Below are 19,584 nucleotides of genomic sequence, written 5' to 3' on the forward strand. Positions count from 1 at the left end.
GTAAAGCACTGTGAAGCGGTATATAAGTCTAAGTGCTATTGCTATAATATGAGGGCTCCTCCTTTGGGCAGAGGGTTGGACTTGAAGACCTCCAAGGTCCCTTCCAGCCCTCTAATTCTGTGATGGCAAATGAAACTCTTACCCATTTGCATGGACCAAGCAGATGTTAAAAAGAGTCATGTTTCAATCATGTTGTCACAGCTTTGGTCTTTTTTGTTCCTCCCAGCAGACCATTATGAGATTGTTATACAGAGAAAAATGCTATTCTGCTACCTAGTAACTAAATAGATTGAAAGCATGAGTAAAATCCCTTTCTTTGAAAGAAATCTCAAAAGCAAATTCTTTTGCATCAGATGGAATGATAGCGGGTACAAAACCACACAGGGAAAGTTCTGGGATTGGCTTTGATAACATGAATAAACCCAGGAAAGCGGATAGAGCAGGGCTGCTGAAATTCTTTCCAACCCCTTTACTAGTAGTGTTCAACAGAGCCAATCCTTCCTCCATTCCACCATCCCCCAGCCCCTTACAATGAATGAACATACTATGATTGTATGAGCTGCTGCTTTTTTCTTCTGTTGTATCTCTTGTGTGTTTCAAAAGCCCTGTCTGTACTCCCAGCTGTGTCAAGGTTACAGCTTTGTTTATTTATTTAACTCTGCTGATGCTGGGGGAAAGGCTCAAACAGGGTGGAGGGTGGAAGGAAAGAAGACAGCTCAGGTGCCTGCACTTTTATCCAAGTGGTCTGCTCTTCCACAAGGAGATCTACACAAAATTAAAATTTGTGTCCACCAAAATATTTCTGGAGCCTCAAGTGAATGGAACAACTTTCTAAAAACACACTTTAGCCTGAGTGAATTCAGGATCTGGGTGTTCTTTCTTTCTTTCTTTCTTTCTTTCTTTCTTTCTTTCTTTCTTTCTTTCTTTCTTTCTTTCTTTCTTTCTTTCTTTCTTTCTTTCTTTCTTTCTTCCTTCCTTCTTTCCTTCCTTCCTTCCTTCCTTCCTTCCTTCCTTCCCTCCCTCCCTCACAATTAACTGCAACTCTGAAGATAATCATGTCAGTTCAGCCTCTTTTTTCTCTCACTCTGACCAGGAGGTGGCGGCATACGCCTGGCGAACGGGAACAGCAGCTGCCAAGGTCGAGTGGAAGTCCTTTATGGGGACTTCTGGGGAACAGTTTGTGATGATGACTGGGATTACCCCAACGCACAGGTAGTATGCCGCCAACTGGGCTGCGGCGCAGCCATTGGGGCTACCGTGCTGGGCTACTTCGGCTATGGCAGTGGGCCCATCCTCCTGGACAACGTGGATTGCATCGGCACAGAGACCGAGCTGACCGACTGCTTTAACCTGGGATGGGGACAGCATAATTGTGGGCATCATGAAGATGCTGGCGTCCTCTGCAGAGGTGAGAGATGCAAGGGTCAAGGTTCATCATGATTGGCCCCTCCTATTCAGGAGTGAAATTGCAGAGTATATACAGGCACACTTTACTCTTTGCTCAACTGGGTGTGTTTGTGTGTGTGTGTGTGTGTGTGTGTGTGTGTGTGTATGTGTGTATGAAGTGGATTGCAAACCCCATTTCAGCTTTCTCTCTGGAAAAATGAGACACGTTCTGCCTCTAATTTGCTGTTCAGAAAAATGTAAATGCTCAGTTCCCGGCTAGGCAACCTCTTCTAACATATATGAAATTTTCAGACCGTATTATGAGTACTCTCTTTTGCTGATGCCCAAAACATTTTCTTGATTGCTATGGCGCTTACAAAACAGTCATTTACCAAGGCAAAACTGCTAAGTTGCTGCAAGCAGCTTCTCCAGTTGAGAGCATTTCCTGTTGCTTCAGTTTTACCTTTGATTAAATTTTTCTGGACCAGCGGGCTATAGAAGAAAGCACTCAGCTGCAGCCATTCTCTGTTCTTACATTTGGGGAAAGATTAGGGTGCTTGGGCAGAGATCAGAGGCAAATTTGCAAACCAGAGTGGTGCTAGAATTTACGGATTTGGTTGGCCTGCTTCAGTGATGGGATTCAAATTTTTTGACTATAGGTTCTGCGGGCGTGGTTTGGCGGGCATGGCGTGACTTGGTGGGTGTGGCAGGGGAAGGATACTGTAAAATCCCCATCCCCTCCCTACTCCTAGGGGAAGATTACTGCAAAATCCCATTCCCTCCCCAACCTACTAACCTGCTTTCCAGCTCCATTCTCCTATGCAGGGCAACAAAACAAGACCCAACTGATCAACTGGGACTCGGGAGGCAGAGAATAGATGGGGGCGGGGCCAGTCAGAGGTGGTATTTGCTAGTTCTCTGAACTACTCAAAATGTCCGCTACTGGTTCTCCAGAACTGGCCAAAACTTGCTGAATACCACCTCTGGTCTGCTTCCAATATTGTTACTTTTGAATTAAAAACTTTTTTTTTCCAAAAAAAAGATAGCCAGGCAAGGTGGGAGTGTGAGAGGTCCCAGAGGAGACACATTGGACACCAGTCCTAATTAAGAGTCACCTAATTAAGACATGCCTTTAAAAAAAAAGACGTATCTGAAGATTGACTAATTTAACATGCATTTATTCTGTTCCTCTTCGCTAGTCTATGCCTTTTGTCCTGGATTGCAGGTGCAGAGGAATCAGGGGTTTCCTTGCAAGAAGATACTTTTGCTACCACAACTTCAACCACCACTCGTCCCAAAGAGGGTATGTACACTCCCAGCTGCTCTTAGCACGTGTTGTTGTTCTTGCCTTAGAGCAGGGGTGTCAAACTCAAGGTCCACAGGCCGGATGTGGACTGCGGGATGCTTAGATCGGGCCCATGGGGCTGCCCTACAAACAGCAAAGGACTGGCCTTTGCTGTTTGTAGGACACTGCCACTAGTTTGTCTGCCAGTGAAAACAGAGCTTGGGAGGGCTGTGTGCAGGGGTGGGATTCTACAGGTTCACACCTATTCTCTAGAACTGGTTGTTAACATTCTAAGCAGTTCGTAGAACCTGTTAGAAGAAATCACTGGCCTAATCCTGTAAGGAAGGCAGGAAGGAAACATTCTGGTGTTGCTTACAGAAACTGCCTCTCCGTTAACCCTTATTACATTCTTGGCAGGACTAGACTTCCTATCTCAGGAACATCTGGAGTTTTTTCCCCCTCCTTTGCTGGTACTTTGCTTGTGTGGAGTGACCATTCAAAGTTACAATGGCACTGAAAAAAGTGACTTATGACCATTTTTCACACTTGCGACTGCTGCAGCATCCCCACAGTCATGAGAGGCCAGGAGATGCGTGCCTCGATGTGAGTGATATTGAGTTGCCCATGCCCAGCCAATAACATGACCACCAAGCCACGCTCACCACCAAGCCACGCCCACAGAACCGGTTGTTAAAAATTTTGAATCCCACCCCTTCGCTGGCAGAGGGCTGTAGGAGGCTATTGCTGCTGAAAAGGGAGCCTGAGAAGGCCGTATGTGGCCCCCTCAGGCAGAGGGCTAGCAAAAAAACCCTAACAGCAAAACAAAAAATGTTTCTCCTTTTGCATTTGAGCATGCAAGAAGGGATAGGAAAGGAGAAAGGGAAAGAGGAAAGACAAAGAAAAAGAAGGAAAGAGGAAAGACAAAGATAAAGAACAAGAAGGAAAGATGGGAATAGAGCAAGGAAGGAAAAAGAAAGAAAGAGGGGAAGGAAGAAGAAAGGAGAATGAAGAGGGAAAGAAAAAGAAGAGAAAGGAAGGAAGGAAGGAAGGAAGGAAGGAAGGAAGGAAGGAAGGAAGGAAGGAAGGAAGGAAGGAAGGAAGGAGACAATGGATTCTCCCCAGCCCCACTGGGCCACCACATGTGTCCCCGACACGAGTGACGTCAAGCTGGCCATATCCACCCCCAAGCGACACCCCCGCCCCCACCGAGGTCAAACACAACCCTGATGTGGCCCTCAATGAAATTGAGTTTGACACCCCTGCCTTAGAGGGAAAAAAGTATAGTGTATAAAATTGTGTGTGTTATCTAGAAAAAGGACCCCCAGGGTGGGGAGGGGATTGATGTTCCAGATTGGTTGGAGTAGATGACTTGCAAGGTCTCTTCCAACTCTGCTATTTTGTTCTGTTCTGTTCTGTTCTGTACCGTTCTATTCTATTCTATTCTATTCTATTCTATTCTTTTCTATTCTATTTTACTACATTCTATTCTATCCTATCCTATCCTATCCTATCCTATCCTATCCTATCCTATCCTATCCTATCCTATCCTATCCTATTCTAATTCTACTCTACTCTACTCTACTCTACTCTACTCTACTCTACTCTACTCTACTCTACTCTACTCTATTCCTATCTCCATTCCCATTCCCATGCCTATTTCTATTCCAATGTTTAGGTTTTCTGCGACTGGTCAATGGCAGCCATCGCTGTGAAGGCCGTGTGGAGATGTTTTATCTGTCTCAGTGGGGGACGGTGTGTGACGATGCGTGGGATCTCAAAGACGTGAAAGTGGTATGTCGGCAGCTTAGCTGTGGAGGTGCCTTGGCAGCCTTCGGAGAAGCTCAGTACGGGCAGGGCAAAGGATACATTTTCCTGGACAACCTCAAGTGCAAAGGAGATGAAACGTCTCTCCTGCGTTGCTCTCATATCCGCTGGAATGTGCACAACTGCGATCACTCAGAAGACGCCGGAGCCCTCTGCCATCTGCTGTGATGCTGCACTGGAGGTAAGGATGGGAAGTCTGTTTAAGAACCACCCAGAAAGTGGCTAGTTCCCTTTTTGACTGCTAAGCTCCGTCTCAAGCCATTTCCTGCCCTGCACAAAAGAGAATACGGGTAGTCCTCAAATTATGATCACCACTGAGCCCAAAATATCTGTTGCTAAGCAGGACAGTTGTTAAGTGAGTTTTGCCCCATTTTACGACCATTCTTGCCATGGTCATTAAGTACATCACTGCAGTTGTCAAGTTAATCACGCAGTTGTTAAGTGAATCTGGCTTCGCCACTGGCTTTCCTTGCCAGAAGGTCGCAAAAAGGGATCACAGGATCCAGTGGTGGGATTCAAAAATTTTTACTACTTGGTCTGTGGGCGTGGCTTGGTGGGCGTGGCTTGGTGGGCATGGCTTGGGTGTGGCAGTGGAAGGATACTGCAAAATCCCCATTCCCTCCCCACCCCACTAACCTGCTTTCCAGCCCTGTTCTCTTGTGCAGGGCAACAAAAGAAGACCCAGCCGATCAGCTGGGACTCAGGAGGTAGAGAATAGATGGGGGCAGGGCCAGTCAGAGGTGATATTTGCCAGTTCTCCGAACTACTCAAAATTTCCGCTACCGGTTCTCCAGAACTGGTCAGAACCTGCTGAATACCACCTTTGATGTGATCCCAGGATACTGCAACTGTCATAAATATGAGCCAGTTGCCAAGCCTCTGGATTTTGATCACATGACCACGGGGATGCTGCAAAGATCGTAAGCGTGAAAAACAGTCACAAGTCACTTTTTTCAATGCCATTGTAACTTCAAACAGTAATTATATGAACTGTTGTAAGTCGAGGACTATCTGTATATGCAGATGGGAAATTCCCAGTGAAGTGAAAGAACTGGTGAATAAAATATTCTGAAGTTGATTAGAGTCATCTGTGGGGGAGATGAATTTAATCTGTCTCTCTTAGTCATGATCTTTTTTTTTTGTTTGTTTTGTTCAAAAGGGTCTGTCTCCAAGTACCAATTGCTAGGGGCCATTTTGGGCAAAAAAATATTATTTTTGTATTTTACTTTGGACTTCCCCGAAGGATATAGCCAATCACTCAATGGACTCTTTGGTTTGATCTGCAAAACAGTCCTTCTTCATATAGTTACTTGTGTTTGTATAGAGTAATCTTCCCAAATCTGGCAATCCTAAAATTTGGTGAACTGTCACTTTCATAATCCCAAATGAGGCTTGATGGGGATTATGGAAGTAATTATCAAATATTTTTATGCCACCCAGAGTCACCTTATAGGCAGGGGTGGGATTCAAATTTTTTAACAACCAGTTCTGTGGGTGTGGCTTAGTTGGTGGGTGTGGCTTGGTGGTAATGTGACTGGCTGGGTGTGGCCAACCCAACATCACTCACATCGAGGCACGCATCTCCTTGCCTGGCCTCTCATGACTGGGAATACTGCAATAGTCGTAAGTGTGAAAAATAGTTTTAAGTCACTTTTTTCAGTGCCATTGTAACTTTGAATGATCACTCCACACAAGCAAAGGAGGGAAAAAAAACTCCAGAGAAGTTCAAGAGACAGGAAGTCTAGTCCTACCAAGAATGTAAAAAGGGTTAATGGAGAGGCAGTTTCTGTAAGCAACACCAGAATGTTTCCTTCCTGCCTTCCTTACAGGATTAGGCCAGTAATTTCTTCTAACAATCAGTTCTCCGAACTGCTTAGAATGTTAACAACCGGTTCTAGCTAATAGGTGAGAACCTGTAGAATCCTACCCCTGCTTATAGGGGAGATGGGCAGAATAAAAATTTAATGAATAAATAAATAATTTTGAAGACCATCACATTTAAGAAGTCCAGCTTGCCTGTCCTTGGCATTTGATAACTGGAACCATGACAATTAGCAATAATATTTCCATGTACAGATTAAATAATTATAATGCTCAGATGACCCATGACTGAGTTACTGCAGATGCAAAAGTACTATGGAGAATTTCCAATGCTTTCCTTACATTGTTAGCCCCCAGAGTCAATGGCTGGGTTCCCATAATAAATTAAGCCATGCTTTGTTCTCTAAGCTTCAACTGATTGGCTTCACATATCATACAAAACCCAAAACGACAGTTTTATTAACCAGGATGGCTGGATTCAGACAGTATTCCCAAGCCAAAACAATCGTTTGAGCCCCAATTTGTTGAATAAACCATTGTGACAGGTACAGACCTATTGTTGAGCTATAACAAATAGGTTTAAATTTCACTAGAAGGGTCTGCAAAGGGGATCAAAGTCTGAAGGCTGCTATATGCCCGTCTTCTTGCAGATTTTTTTACCTCTCCTTCTCCTGTGGAGGCTGGTGCATCACACGCTAACAGAAGCAAAGAACATTATGCCATAGTGTGATATGGGAAGTAAGCCAAAAACTCCATCAGCCTTCTCCTCCTTTTCAAACTGAACTAGAGGAGTCAAAACTTCATGGGGTGCTTTGCATGGATGAATCTTAAAGCCCACATCCCCATGACAGCATCTCTGTGCAATGCCGGGGTGCCCTCCTTCCAGCTGGGCTGCTGATGTGACAATAAAGTTCACCCAACAAAGCTAACTGAGTTCCAGTTAACACACCCAACGGAATCAAAACTCTGAGGCAGACATCTTCCTCAAAGTGTAGATTTATTAGGCATGTCATATTGGCACATCTGCAGGACACCTGACTCTGAAGGAGTTTTCCCCACCCAAATCAAACCCCGAAGTTCTTTAGTTTAGTTTACTTTATTGTCATTGCACCTCGTACAACAAAATCAAACACCATCTTCAGTGCTCATCATGACCATGAAAATATACACAAACACACATCCTTCACCCTTCACACATTGAACTGAAACTCCCGACACCACACCAACATGTAAACATGTAAACAAGCTAAATTCACTACTAACATGGGCAACATCCTACCCACACGCTTTTATCATTCTTGGTGACTTCAATCTACCTCATATTAACTGGATCCTAAACGAGTGTACGACTGAACCCATACATGCAACCTTCTACAATGCTGTTACAAATCTGGGATTGGAACAACTAGTAACCAACAATATTAGACTTAACAACTGCCTCGATCTCATCTTCTGCAATAGTTTGAATTAAATTTACGGAATACAAACTAAAGAACTATTTTCCAACAGTGACCACAATATGATTGACTTTTGTCTCAACATACGCCCACACAAAAATCATCACGATGTCGTAATCCCCAATTATAACTTCAAAAAAGGCAACTATGATCTTATAGACAACGATCTCTCATCCCTTGATTGGCAATCTCTATTCACTGGATGCAATACTGTTGAAGACCATTACAACATATTTTTACTTGAAGTCAAAAGAGTCATCAAACTATACGTACCAACATCAACTCCCAAAACAAAACAAAAAAAACAGATTACCCATAACAATAAGGAAACTTCAATCCAAAAAGAGATCACTCTGGCGGAAAAACAAATCTGGTCACATTGCCAACTTCAAAAGCCGATACAAAAATTTATGCCACCAGATAAAAACTGAATGCACCAATTATCCCATTAAACAAGAGGAAAACCTTCTACGCACCAATTCCACCCACACTTTCTACAATTTTGTAAACAACAAACTAAAAGACTCAAGGTCCATTCCACCCCTGATAGTACCTAATGGTAAAGACTGCAATGACTACACCATTAAAGCCAACATCTTTAACACATTCTTTGGCTCAGGATATATAAACAGCAATGGATCATGCCCAGTATTTCCTAGCCGAACCACAGATAACTACAATGATCTAGTACATATCAATTTTACAGAAGACAATGTTGAAAAAGCACTTCGCAATCTAAAACCATCTCTATCTATTGGACCGGATGGAATATGTGCCTACTTCTTAAAAAAGCTATCCACTGCCATAGCAGAACCTCTAAGCATAATCTTTGAAAAATCTTTCAGGACCAGCTCCTTGCCTAACCTATGGTCACAAGCCACTGTCATCCCCATCTTCAAAAAGGGAGACCCCAGCCTAGTTGAAAATTACAGACCAATCTCTTTATGCTGCATCACCTGTAAAGTCATGGAATCAATTATTAACCAATCCATTATCCTACACTTAGAGACAAACAACCTACTCTCCAATAAACAATTTGGTTTCAGAAAAAAGCTATCCTGTAATCTGCAACTCTTACACTGCAAAAACATATGGACTATACAACTTGATCAGGGCAAAACAATAGACACAATCTACATAGACTTCTGTAAAGCCTTTGATTCAGTGGTACACAGCAAACTACTCCTAAAACTAAAATCTTATGGTATCTCTGGACAACTGCATAACTGGATAGAAGCATTCCTGTCAAACAGACAACAAATGGTCAAAATTGGGAGCGTCCTATCAAATTCTGTACCTGTAAAGAGTGATGTCCCCCAAGGCAGTGTCCTAGGACCAACTCTCTTCATACTCTACATAAATGACCTCTGTGATCATATTAACAGCAACTGCGTTCTTTTCGCTGATGATGTAAAGCTGTTCAATACCACAGACAATACTGCTACCCTTCAAAAAGACCTTGACTATGTATCAGAATGGTCAAACAAATGGCAACTTCAAATCTCAACAAATAAATGCTCTGTCTTACATATTGGCAAAAAAATCAGAAAATAAAATGCAAGCTGAATAGTCAAGACCTTGTTGATGATCCAAACTCTGTAAAGGACCTTGGAATACTCATCTCAAATGATCTAAGTGCTAGAGCCCACTGTAACTAAATAGCCAAAAAGGCATTAAGAGTTGTTAACCTAATCCTACGTAGGTTTTTTCTGGTAATATCACACTGCTAACTAGACCAATACTCGAATACAGCTCATCAGTCTGGAACCCACATTACATATCTGATATTAGCACAGTTGAGAAAGTCCAAAAATATTTCACAAGAAGAGTTCTCCACTCCTCTGCTCGTTGTAGAATACCTTATGCCACCAGACTTGAAATTCTAGACCTAGAAAACCTTGAATTATGCCGTCTTCAGTCTGATCTAAGTATGTGTATAAAATCATACATTGCAATGACTTACCTGTCAATGAATACTTCAGCTTCAACCATAACAACACAAGAGCAAACAACAGATACAAACTCAAGGTTAACCACACCAAACTTGATTGCAGGAAATACGACTTCAGCAACAGAGTGGTCAATGTCTGGAATACTCTACATGACTCTGTGGTTTCTTCCTCAAACCCCAAAAACTTTAACCTTAGACTGTCTACTATTGACCTCACCCCTTTCCTAAAAGGTCTGTAGAGGGCGTGCATAAGCGCACCAACGTGCCTACTGTCCCTGTCCTATTGTTTCTTTTATTTTTCTTATATGTACCCATTTCATGTATTCATAACTATATATATACTTATACTTATTATCTTGTAGGCGATTGACAAATCAAAATAAATAATTAAAAAACCCACTGCACTATACAGCAGAATTCAAAAGAGCTACTGCCCTGGGACAGAAGCTGTTTTTCAGCCTATTTGTCCTTGTTTTTATTATTCTCTACCATCTGCCAGATGGTAATAGTTCAAAAAAAGGGTTCCCAGGATGAGATGGATGTTTGAGAATGTTTTGAACTTTCTTAAGGCAGTGGGAGTGATAAACTCTTCCAAAGTGGGGAGAGGGCAATCAATGATCTTCTGGACAGTAACATTAACCCTCTGGAGTGTTTTCCTATCTGCCACTGTGCAATTGCCAAACCATATAGAGGTGCAGTATGTTAAAATGCTCTCTATGGTGCAGTGGTAGAAGGTCACCAGCAGTTTTTCATTCAGTTGTTGTTTTCTGAGAAGTCTCAGATAGTATAATCTCTGCTGGGCCCTTTTGACCAGGGCTGCAATGTGGGCACCCCAGGTCAGGTCCTCTTTTAGGGTAACACCCAGAAACTTAAAACTGGGCACTTGCTCCACTCGGTCTCCATTGGTAAGCAAGGCCTGGATGTCTGATCTGTTCCCTCTATAATCTACTATAATCCAAAATTCTTTCCCCTCAGGTCACATGTCCATGACCTGGTTCAATCAGGTAAGAGCCATCATCTTGGCTGGCTTTGGTCAACACCTCTCCAACACCTGGCAGAGTGTCCTTGGTTCCCACGGGAAAGAATGTTGTTTTGGCTACACATCCCTCAGCTATCTCTGTCACACACACACATACACACACACTTCCAACCAGCCTTGCAGTGGCAGCTCTGAAGATGCTCCTAAAATGGCTTCAACTTAAAAAATGGCTTCAGGGCTGATACTGTATTTTATGAACTCATTTTCTTGACGTCAGGAAAACCATCACACTGGCTATCAAGGGCTTACCTTGACTTTTCCCAGAGTGCGTTGCCTTCACTGTGCAAAACCTAAACACGAGGTGGAGTGCACACCCACAGATGTAAACTACTAAGTCAGAACTGTTTGTGGCTTAATGGGATGAGTAACACAGCCATATTTTTAAAAAGTTTCTTACGTTGTTCTAGTATTAGATCGCAGCTCAAGCTGCTTAGAGCTGTATTTTGTTTTGTTTTCCAGATGAAATTCGTAGACTTCCAGGTCTGCATCAACTGTAAGAATCCGAACTTCCTCCGTGCATGTCCAAAGTCTTCCTGCTGGAATGGTGACTTCTCAGTGACTTTTGTCTGTGTGATTTCCTGCAAACACGTCTCTTTACTTGGGCTCTGCAGCACTTCAGATTCCATTCCAAAAAGTTGCTTCAGAGGATACAGAAGTACAGATACGGCATTTGCCTGCAGCACTTTAAAGCATCCATGTCTTTTCCTGGGATCTCATGGCTATCCCTTGTGCCTACCATGTGATCTTGGAAAAGGATATCGCTGCTTTAAAAGGTCACAGACAAGTGCTATGTTCTCATTCCTGTTTACCCCAAAGCATCGTTTTCAAGTTAAATTTGAAACATGACCATCTCAGTGTGCAGTTAATTTATGAACCAGATACCATATATTTTTCAGAGCAAGTCCCCACACAAGACACTTTGGGCAAATCCACGACAGATCTCCAGAAATCTTTTATCCCAGCATATGATGTATCTTCTAGTCTGTCATTTTGATATTGGGGTGTTTGTTTGTTTTTCCTCTGAATGTAGGGTTTCTTCTTTTGGTGTGTACTTGTTTTTTTTTTATGGTGGCTCCTCAGGACAAATGTATCTTCCTAATTCTTCCAGGCAAAAATAAGTTTCGGGTGTGCAAAGTTTAACTTTTTAATAAGGATGGTTTGTGCTCCATGAATAGGTGGAAGGGTCAGCGTGAGGTGGCAGCTAGAGATGGGAAAACAGAATACCTGGAACAGAATCCTGGGTGAAGCTGGAAGAGGAGAGCCAGACACGCAGAGCAGCAAAATATTCAACGCCTACCTTCCCATATAGTGGAGGGAAAAGTGGCCATAAGAGGTTGAGTTTTTTAAAAAGACATTTTGGATGCGTAGGAATGAAGGATCAAATGTGTATGAAAATGTTAAACAGTTTTTAAAACTTGGTCATGGTGCCCAGCTGCAGCCCAATATACCCAGAAACCAAAATCAGAGTCGCAGTGAGTGTGTGCCTTATACTCACGTTGGAAGAGGGCTAATGTTATTGTGTTAGCCTTTCCCATATTGCGGCTGAGCAGTGTTTCAGCTCCAGATGAAACATGTGACGCCTTACCAAAAAAAAAAAAAAGGCTCTCCAGGGCACCCTCCCCTTTGTCACCAGCTGCCTAATGAAATTCGTATGCCATTATGCAAAGACCCAGCTCCCTTGAGAAGTCCATAATGGTAAGGAAGGAGGGGAGGAAAGAGACAAAGAGGACAACCAGCTATAGGCGTATGGACTTGATTACAGCCATGGATGGATGCACCCTTGGGAGACCTGAAGGGCTAGGCCGGGGACAGATCATCCCGGTGAAGGTCTGTCTGAGTTAATGCTGCATAATCCAATCAATCAATCAATCAAAATAGACATTGCTCCAAGATCCAACTCAGATTGTGAGGAAATATTCTAGCGTGAAGACCATTTCAGCCAAGCTGTGCAATTAGCAGAAATAAGGCAGGTTAGCTGGATGAATGAGGTTGTTTTCTTTGCATTGTTTTCTTATTTTTAAAACAACAACAACAACAACAACCCAACGATTTGTATAAAAGGTGGACAGAATGTAGTTTTGGAGTGAAAGTGGTTATTTTATTCCCCGCTGAAATCCTTGCAAGGATAGGGAATTCCTGGCTCTGCAAATGTTGCTAAGCCACGGGGAACAGAATTTGGCTTACCGCATCTTCTATGCCTAGAGCAGCGGCCCCCAACATTTTGTACATCAGCTCCATGGAGAGAAGTTTTTCCGTGGACTGGAGGAGGCATGGTTCCATGTGCTGCCTATAGCCCGTGGATGGGGCTTCGCTTGTTTGTGTGGCCTGGTTTCTGGCATGGCATGACCAGTGTATTGGTCCAGGGAGCGAGGGTTGGGGACCCCTGAGCTAGAGCTATTCAAAGTAAGTTGCAAAATTCCAGGTGACCACCAGAGGGCCTCAAAGGAATATAGAAAATTCTCATTCTTTTGCTGCTATCTAGTGGTGATTCAAATGTTTGCAACCCAGATTTAGTACCCCTCAAACCACACAGTTCTCATTGTGAAGTCCTTGATGCTCTCTGAGCTTCGTGGTTTGCTTGTAGACCTTTCATTGCCCAACTAGGCAACAACATCCTATTAGAGTATGGGGTTTGCTCCAAACTATCTCATTATTTGAACAGCTCTCAGCTACAAAACATGGCTTAGATCTGCTGAAATAAGATTTGGAATTTTTTTTTGTTTTTGTACAAAAACTGAAGTCAGACCTATCATTCAAGTAGAAAGCAATACTTTAATCAAGGGACTACCAAGGAACAAAAACACACTCCCAGCAAAACATGATGGGTAAATTACAGTTAATCCTCGATTTAAGAATGGTCACTTAAGTGATTGTTCAAAGTTACAAAAAAGGAGATCTCTTTGCGACCCTGATCCAAAGTTCTGATGTTGGGTGGGACATTGTGGGCACTCAGCAACTGGCCCACATTTATGACTATTTGCCAATGTCCTGTGATCACTTGACCACAATTTACTTTTTTTTTTTGTCAGAAACAGGTGTTTACTTCCGATTTCCAACCAAAAACAGCGATTGCAGATGAGTTTGCTTAATGATGGCAGCATTCACTTTATGATTGCCCATGTTTACTTAATTTGGCCCAGTGTTGCGATGACCCACGTCATGACAGGCACGACTTAACAACTGCGTTCGACTTCTATTACAGTCATAAATCAGGGACTACCTGTAAACAGGGAGTTTACAGGTAGACAGGTAATGAAACACCTGCAAGCAAACAACCAAGTTCAGAGGGCTCCAAGGCCCCCCAGATCAAGGCTGTGGTGCATTCTCTTCTATTGGAACCATTCTCATTGTTTTGCTTTTGTCTTCAAAAGGGACTTCCTTTGGAGAACTGAGGCTTGTGCACAATCAAATGTGGGTAGAGGACTGAGTCATTCAATTCCACCAAGGTGCCAGTTTGCGTATAAATGGTGTTTCCATTGTACATAGGACTTAAATTACTTTTCAATGACCTAAACAAAGTCATTGCTGAATAGAATTTGACTACTTTTAAGGAAGACAGATCTGCAGTCTGATGTACAAGGTGGGTGGTAGAAATGAGGCAAAGGAGGGAACAGAATATTACATAGAGTGTTTCAATGCAGGTGTTTAGTTAAAAAAAAAGAAGTTTCAACATCCAACTATGTAATTCTGTATATGTCATTTTGCAAAAGGAGGATGTGAAAAGGTGCTTTTATATAATACAGTGTTCATATTCCATATTGTCATTTTTTTTTCTTACCAGTTTTTGTTTTGAATAAATAAAGGCCCTTGAAAAGGTGGTTGTGATTCAGCATTATGTATTTGCCGCCACACTGGCAGGACTTGAATGATTAGGGCATTGTTCATTTTTATGGTTGTTCAGGTAGTTTCAGAGCAAAGAGGAGGCTGACCTCTGATCCGTGTTACATCCAGATTGCAGTCCTTTCTCTGGTAGAGCAGAGTAGAACATACAGATGATCCTTGACTTATCACCACAGTTGAGCCCAAAATTTCTGCCGCTAAGCAAGACGGGATAAGTGAGTTTTGCCCCGTTTTATGACTTTCCTTGCCACAGTTGTTAAGCGAATCACTGCAGGTGTTAAGTTAGTCACACAATTGTTATGTGAATCTGGAATCTCCCCATTGACTTTGCTTCTGACAGGAGCTTTATCCATTTAATCATTCTCACTCAAGGAGTGTAGTGGTCATGAAGTTACAACACTGGGCTGACGAATCAGTTTGAGACCTGTTTGAGGCCTCATGTTTGAGATCCATTGCTGCTGGGGGTAGGTGAGCTCCCATCACATGCTCCAGCTCTGGTTGACCTAGCAGTTTGAAAGCAGGTGACCGCAAGTAGATAAATGGGTACCATTTCATTGGCAACTTTACAAGGATGCGAAAGGAGCCCCCAGCTGGGCAACAGTGATGCCACTTGCAAATCCTTTCACCACAGAAGCACACAGAAGTAATAGTATCTTTCTCAATGTCAGGAAATTCCTCCTTATTTCCAGGTAAATATCCTTATGATAAGCTTCCACTTCTCCTTGTTCTCTGGAAAACAAATCAACCTCCTCTTCCTTGTGGCAGCCCTTCAAGTATTGGAAGATTGTCAGGTCTCCCCTAAGTTTTCTCTTCGTTCAGCTGAACATAGCTAGTTCCTTAGCTATTCTTCCTTAGCTATGAATATTAGTTTTGGACTTGCGCCCCCCAGAATGATGAAAGATGCAAAAAGTCAACAGAGACAGTGTAGGAAAAGCAGTTAAGGTACACTTTTATTTAACGCATCCTTATTATTGGCCTTTTATTATGGAGAAGGTGTAAAATAGGACACTTTTGGTCCTATCAAAAACCCTTGCTTTGCACATGATGCACTTTGATTTGATTGTGTTTGGACAGCACATGTCAACATTTATCACTTACTTTCTGTCAGCAAAACAGTTCAGACTGACCTTCGGAGGGTAGGAAATATGGCATCCTACACATGTAAAAATTCTCAAATATGCTTCACTTATAAGAGTGTTTTTCAAACTGGGCAACTTTAAGATGTGTGGAGTTCAACTCCCAGAATTATGGAATTCTACACTTTATTTAAAGTTGCCAAGAATGAAAAAGACAATCTCTAAGAAAGCTGGAATACATTCCTTTCTTTAGGATACTTTCCTGATGTTCTTTCAACTAATACAATCATGAGTTAAATGCAGCTTGTCCTGGGACTACCAATACAAGCATGGCTTTCTCCATTTGTATTTGTGTGTGTGTCTGTGTCTGTGTGTGTGTGTGTAAGAGAGAGAGAGAGGGAAAGAGAGAGAGGGAAAGGGAGGGAGCGGGGGGGGGGAGAGAGAGAGAACTACAGCTCCCATCAGCTCCAATTCCTAATTCAGTGTTCTCGCTGACTGTGGATCACATAGTCTAAGAAACAGCTTCTAAATTGGAAAAGGGAGCTCTGGAAAATTGCAGATGGTGAAGGCTATTGCAACATACAGGCTTGGTGAGATTCTATAATTGAAGCTTGATGGAAGAAGAGGGGCTTCATTACATTGCAATAGAACTCGTGTCTGACTGTAACAATAGTTTCTCAGACTGTCCGATTTTCAGGAGACGGTTGTGTAAAGAGCCAGATGCAGGCATCTCCATTATCACCAAAAAAAAAACGGCCTGCTTACTGGATCACTCGAATGCTGTGAGAAGGAAAATCAGAAAGTCTCTGTCTTAAAAAACACAGGGAATGTATTAGTTCTAAATGGAAGGTAGTTGCCAAGTCCATCCAATCAAAACCTGATTTTGCATATAAAAGCGGGCAGGGTTTGCACAGTGTGGCTGATATCTTAACTATTTTTCCTCTTCCCCTCCTGACACCCTTCCCTGATCAGTGCTTTGCAAGGAAAAGAAAGCAACTGATCTAGTTAACCAGCTAACAAGGCTGTAGGAGAAGCATCTTCCAGAAATGGGAAAATGCTGAAGAAGCCAGTGTTCTGCTTTATAATAAAGCCAAAAAGCCCTGGAATGGGATTTAACACTAGAGAGGAGAGAGAGAGAGAGAGAGAGAGAAAGAAAGACAATAGCAGCCAAACTGCAAGACAGCATTGACAAGGGGGGCGGGGTGTACCCCGAATGGGAACAATGCCCATCCCTCCTGGGATTGAACTGATTTTCCCCCTGCATCAGCTTTGATGTCGGCTGCTCGATTTGCCCGGATCAATAGCATCGATTAGTTCCTGCTTCATCATCTCTTAGCAGGAAATGGTGGTTGGGGCAGGCACAGAGGGAGAGAGCAAGGAATAAATATTTCACAAGGTCTGAAGCCGAGCTGGAGGTTATTTTCAGGCTGGATTTACAGCCTGTCCGAAATCAGGACAAGCGAGCGAGCAGGAAGGGGCCCATTAACAGGGTGATTCATCCCCAGTGAGAACCTTGGAACGTTCCAGACTGTCTCCTGCTATTCTCTTCCCAAATGTTCCAGTTTCCAGGTTCAAGAAAGAAGAACTCTCGAATCTGCCTTCCTCTCCTCACCAAAAGTGCAAACCCAGGAGAGATTTAACATAACCTTGGAATAAAGCCAAGGTGCTGTTGCATTTATGTCTCATCCCCAACCATCCACCCTCACCCCTATCTCTACTATGGATGATTCTCCTCTATCTGTGTCTGTGGAGATTCTCAATAATCCAGGTCATGGTTGTCCCAAATGTGTTTTTTTCAAGAGGCACCAGAACTTTCTTATTTTTCTTTGAAGACCATTCATTTCTCATCCAAGAAGCTTCTTCAGCTCTGACAGGATAGTGGGGAATGGAAGGGTTTGCATTCCTTGCAGACAGCTGGTTATTTGCATTCTTTTAGAAAGTCCTTGAGGCCACTTGGAGGTTTATCTGTGTCCTCAGGGTCACCTGAGTGGTGCAAAAGGGTGTGGAACTTTCTTGGAATTGCTGAAAGGACAGTGTTGTAGACAGCAAATAGAAGATATTGTATCCCTCCCCCTCTGTTGAGAAAGGGACGTTCAATTTTGACAGAGATGGCCTCTTTGACCCCCTCTTTCAAACCAGCTGTCCTCTCTGTCCAAAATGTGGTCTTTGCTGTCTTCAAAAGTGTGGCTCTATCTCTATCCCCTATCTTCTGGAAATGCATTTGTGGCTGTTACAGTGACTGTTCATGAACTCGTAAGTGCTTCTTTAATTTAGAATTAGAATTCTTTTATTGGCCAAGTGTGATTGGACACACAAGGAATTTGTCTTGGTGGAAATGCTCTCAGTATACATAAAAGAAAAGATACATTCGTTAAGAGTCAAGAATCATCAGGTACAACACTTGATAATAGTCCTAGGGTACAATAAGCAATCAAATCATACTAGGAAACAGTCAATATAAATCGTAAGGATACAAGCGACAAAGTTACAGTCATGCAGTCACAAGTGGGAGGGGATGGGCGATAAGGAGTGATGAGAAGTTTAACAGTAATAGTAGTGCAGACTTTGTAATAGTTGAACAGTGTTGAGGGAATTATTTGTTTAGCAGAGTGATGGCTTTTGGGGAAAAACTGTCCTTGTGTCTAGTTGTTCTGATGTGCAGTGCTCTATAGTGTCGTTTTGAGAGGAGTTGAAACAGTTTATGTCCGGGATGTGAGGGGTCTGTAAGTATTTTCACAGCCCTCTTTTTGACTTGTGCAGTATACAGGTCCTTGATTGAAGGCAGGTTAGTAGTAATAGTTTTTAAAGTAATTTTAAAAAGTCCAATGCATACAATCTTCAGAAGATTTAATTTTACAATGGATCTTGTAATTACAGAAAAAAGGTTACGGCACAAATACAATAAAAATCTAGATCAGTAGTAGCAAATGCTTGTTGCAACACATTTTTCTCCCCAGCCTCAAATTGGCTGTGTGCGGTGCTTGTGCCCAGGAGGATGTCCACTAAACTAACCATGCCCTTATCAAGCATACTTCCTTCTAACTCTGTCTTCTCTTCATTTTCCACTCTCACTCAAAAGAGCTCCTAAAACACTCCTTAGCCTCTGAGCAGGTAGAATTATCATGTTTTGAAATTTTCAAAGCGTCCCCTAGTTACTCTTAGAGAATATATTAATATATACATGTGAAATTAATCATTAATAATCCACATTGAATAACAGTAGTTGTACAGAAATGTTTTACAGTGCCCACACAAACAAGTCTCCAAAAAGGACTTACGTTTGCATATAACACAGATTAATACATTTTGCATATGTTAAATATTACCTAGCAGTAATTACTACAAAATAAATTGAAGCATCTTGATTTTGCTTGATTAGCCAAGCCGTACAAACTCTGTGCCTGTTTTACGGTCTTTTTCAACATTTTCTGGAATTTGCACCACAAATGGTGAGGCTTTCTGTTTTTTTTTTTTTTTTAATAGCCACTGTAGTAATCCTGTGGATATACAAACAGGCAGATAGGATCAAAAATGACTAGTGTGTTTCAAAGTAAAAACTCTATCAAAGGCCTTTTGGTTCTTGAGTCAGAGGTGGTATTCAGCAGGTTCTGACCAGTTCTGGAGAACTGGTAGAGAAAATTTTGAGTAGTTCAGAGAACCTGTAAATACCATCTCTGACTGGCCCCGCCCCCATCTCTTCTCTGCCTCCCAAGTCCCAACTGATTGGCTGGGTCTTCTTTTGTTGCCCTGCACAGGAGAACGGAGCTGGAAAGCAGGTTAGTGGGGTGGGGAGGGAATGGGATTTTGCAATAACCTTCCCCCAGGAGTGGGGCAGGAATGGGGATTTTACAGTATCCTTCCCCTGCCACACCCACCAAGCCACGCAATGCCCACTAATCTACGCC

At 42.6% G+C, this 19,584-nt stretch overlaps 1 protein-coding gene across 1 annotated transcript in view; it reads left to right on the forward strand.

Moving 5' to 3' along the window:
* Window positions 1-14,560, forward strand: part of SSC4D (scavenger receptor cysteine rich family member with 4 domains) — a 34,990-nt gene extending 20,430 nt beyond the window's left edge. The window contains exons 8-11 of the mRNA XM_087927070.1: window positions 1,094-1,408; window positions 2,612-2,689; window positions 4,347-4,676; window positions 11,223-14,560. Of these exons, the coding sequence (XP_087783196.1) occupies window positions 1,094-1,408; window positions 2,612-2,689; window positions 4,347-4,663 (710 nt within the window). The 3' untranslated portion in view covers window positions 4,664-4,676; window positions 11,223-14,560. The remainder of the gene's footprint in view (window positions 1-1,093; window positions 1,409-2,611; window positions 2,690-4,346; window positions 4,677-11,222) is intronic.
* The last annotated feature ends 5,024 nt before the right edge of the window (window positions 14,561-19,584 follow it).

Source organism: Pseudonaja textilis, chromosome 1 (genome assembly GCF_049901715.1).
Source record: "Pseudonaja textilis isolate UNSWEBS1 chromosome 1, rPseTex1.2, whole genome shotgun sequence".
Lineage (NCBI taxonomy): Eukaryota > Metazoa > Chordata > Lepidosauria > Squamata > Elapidae > Pseudonaja > Pseudonaja textilis.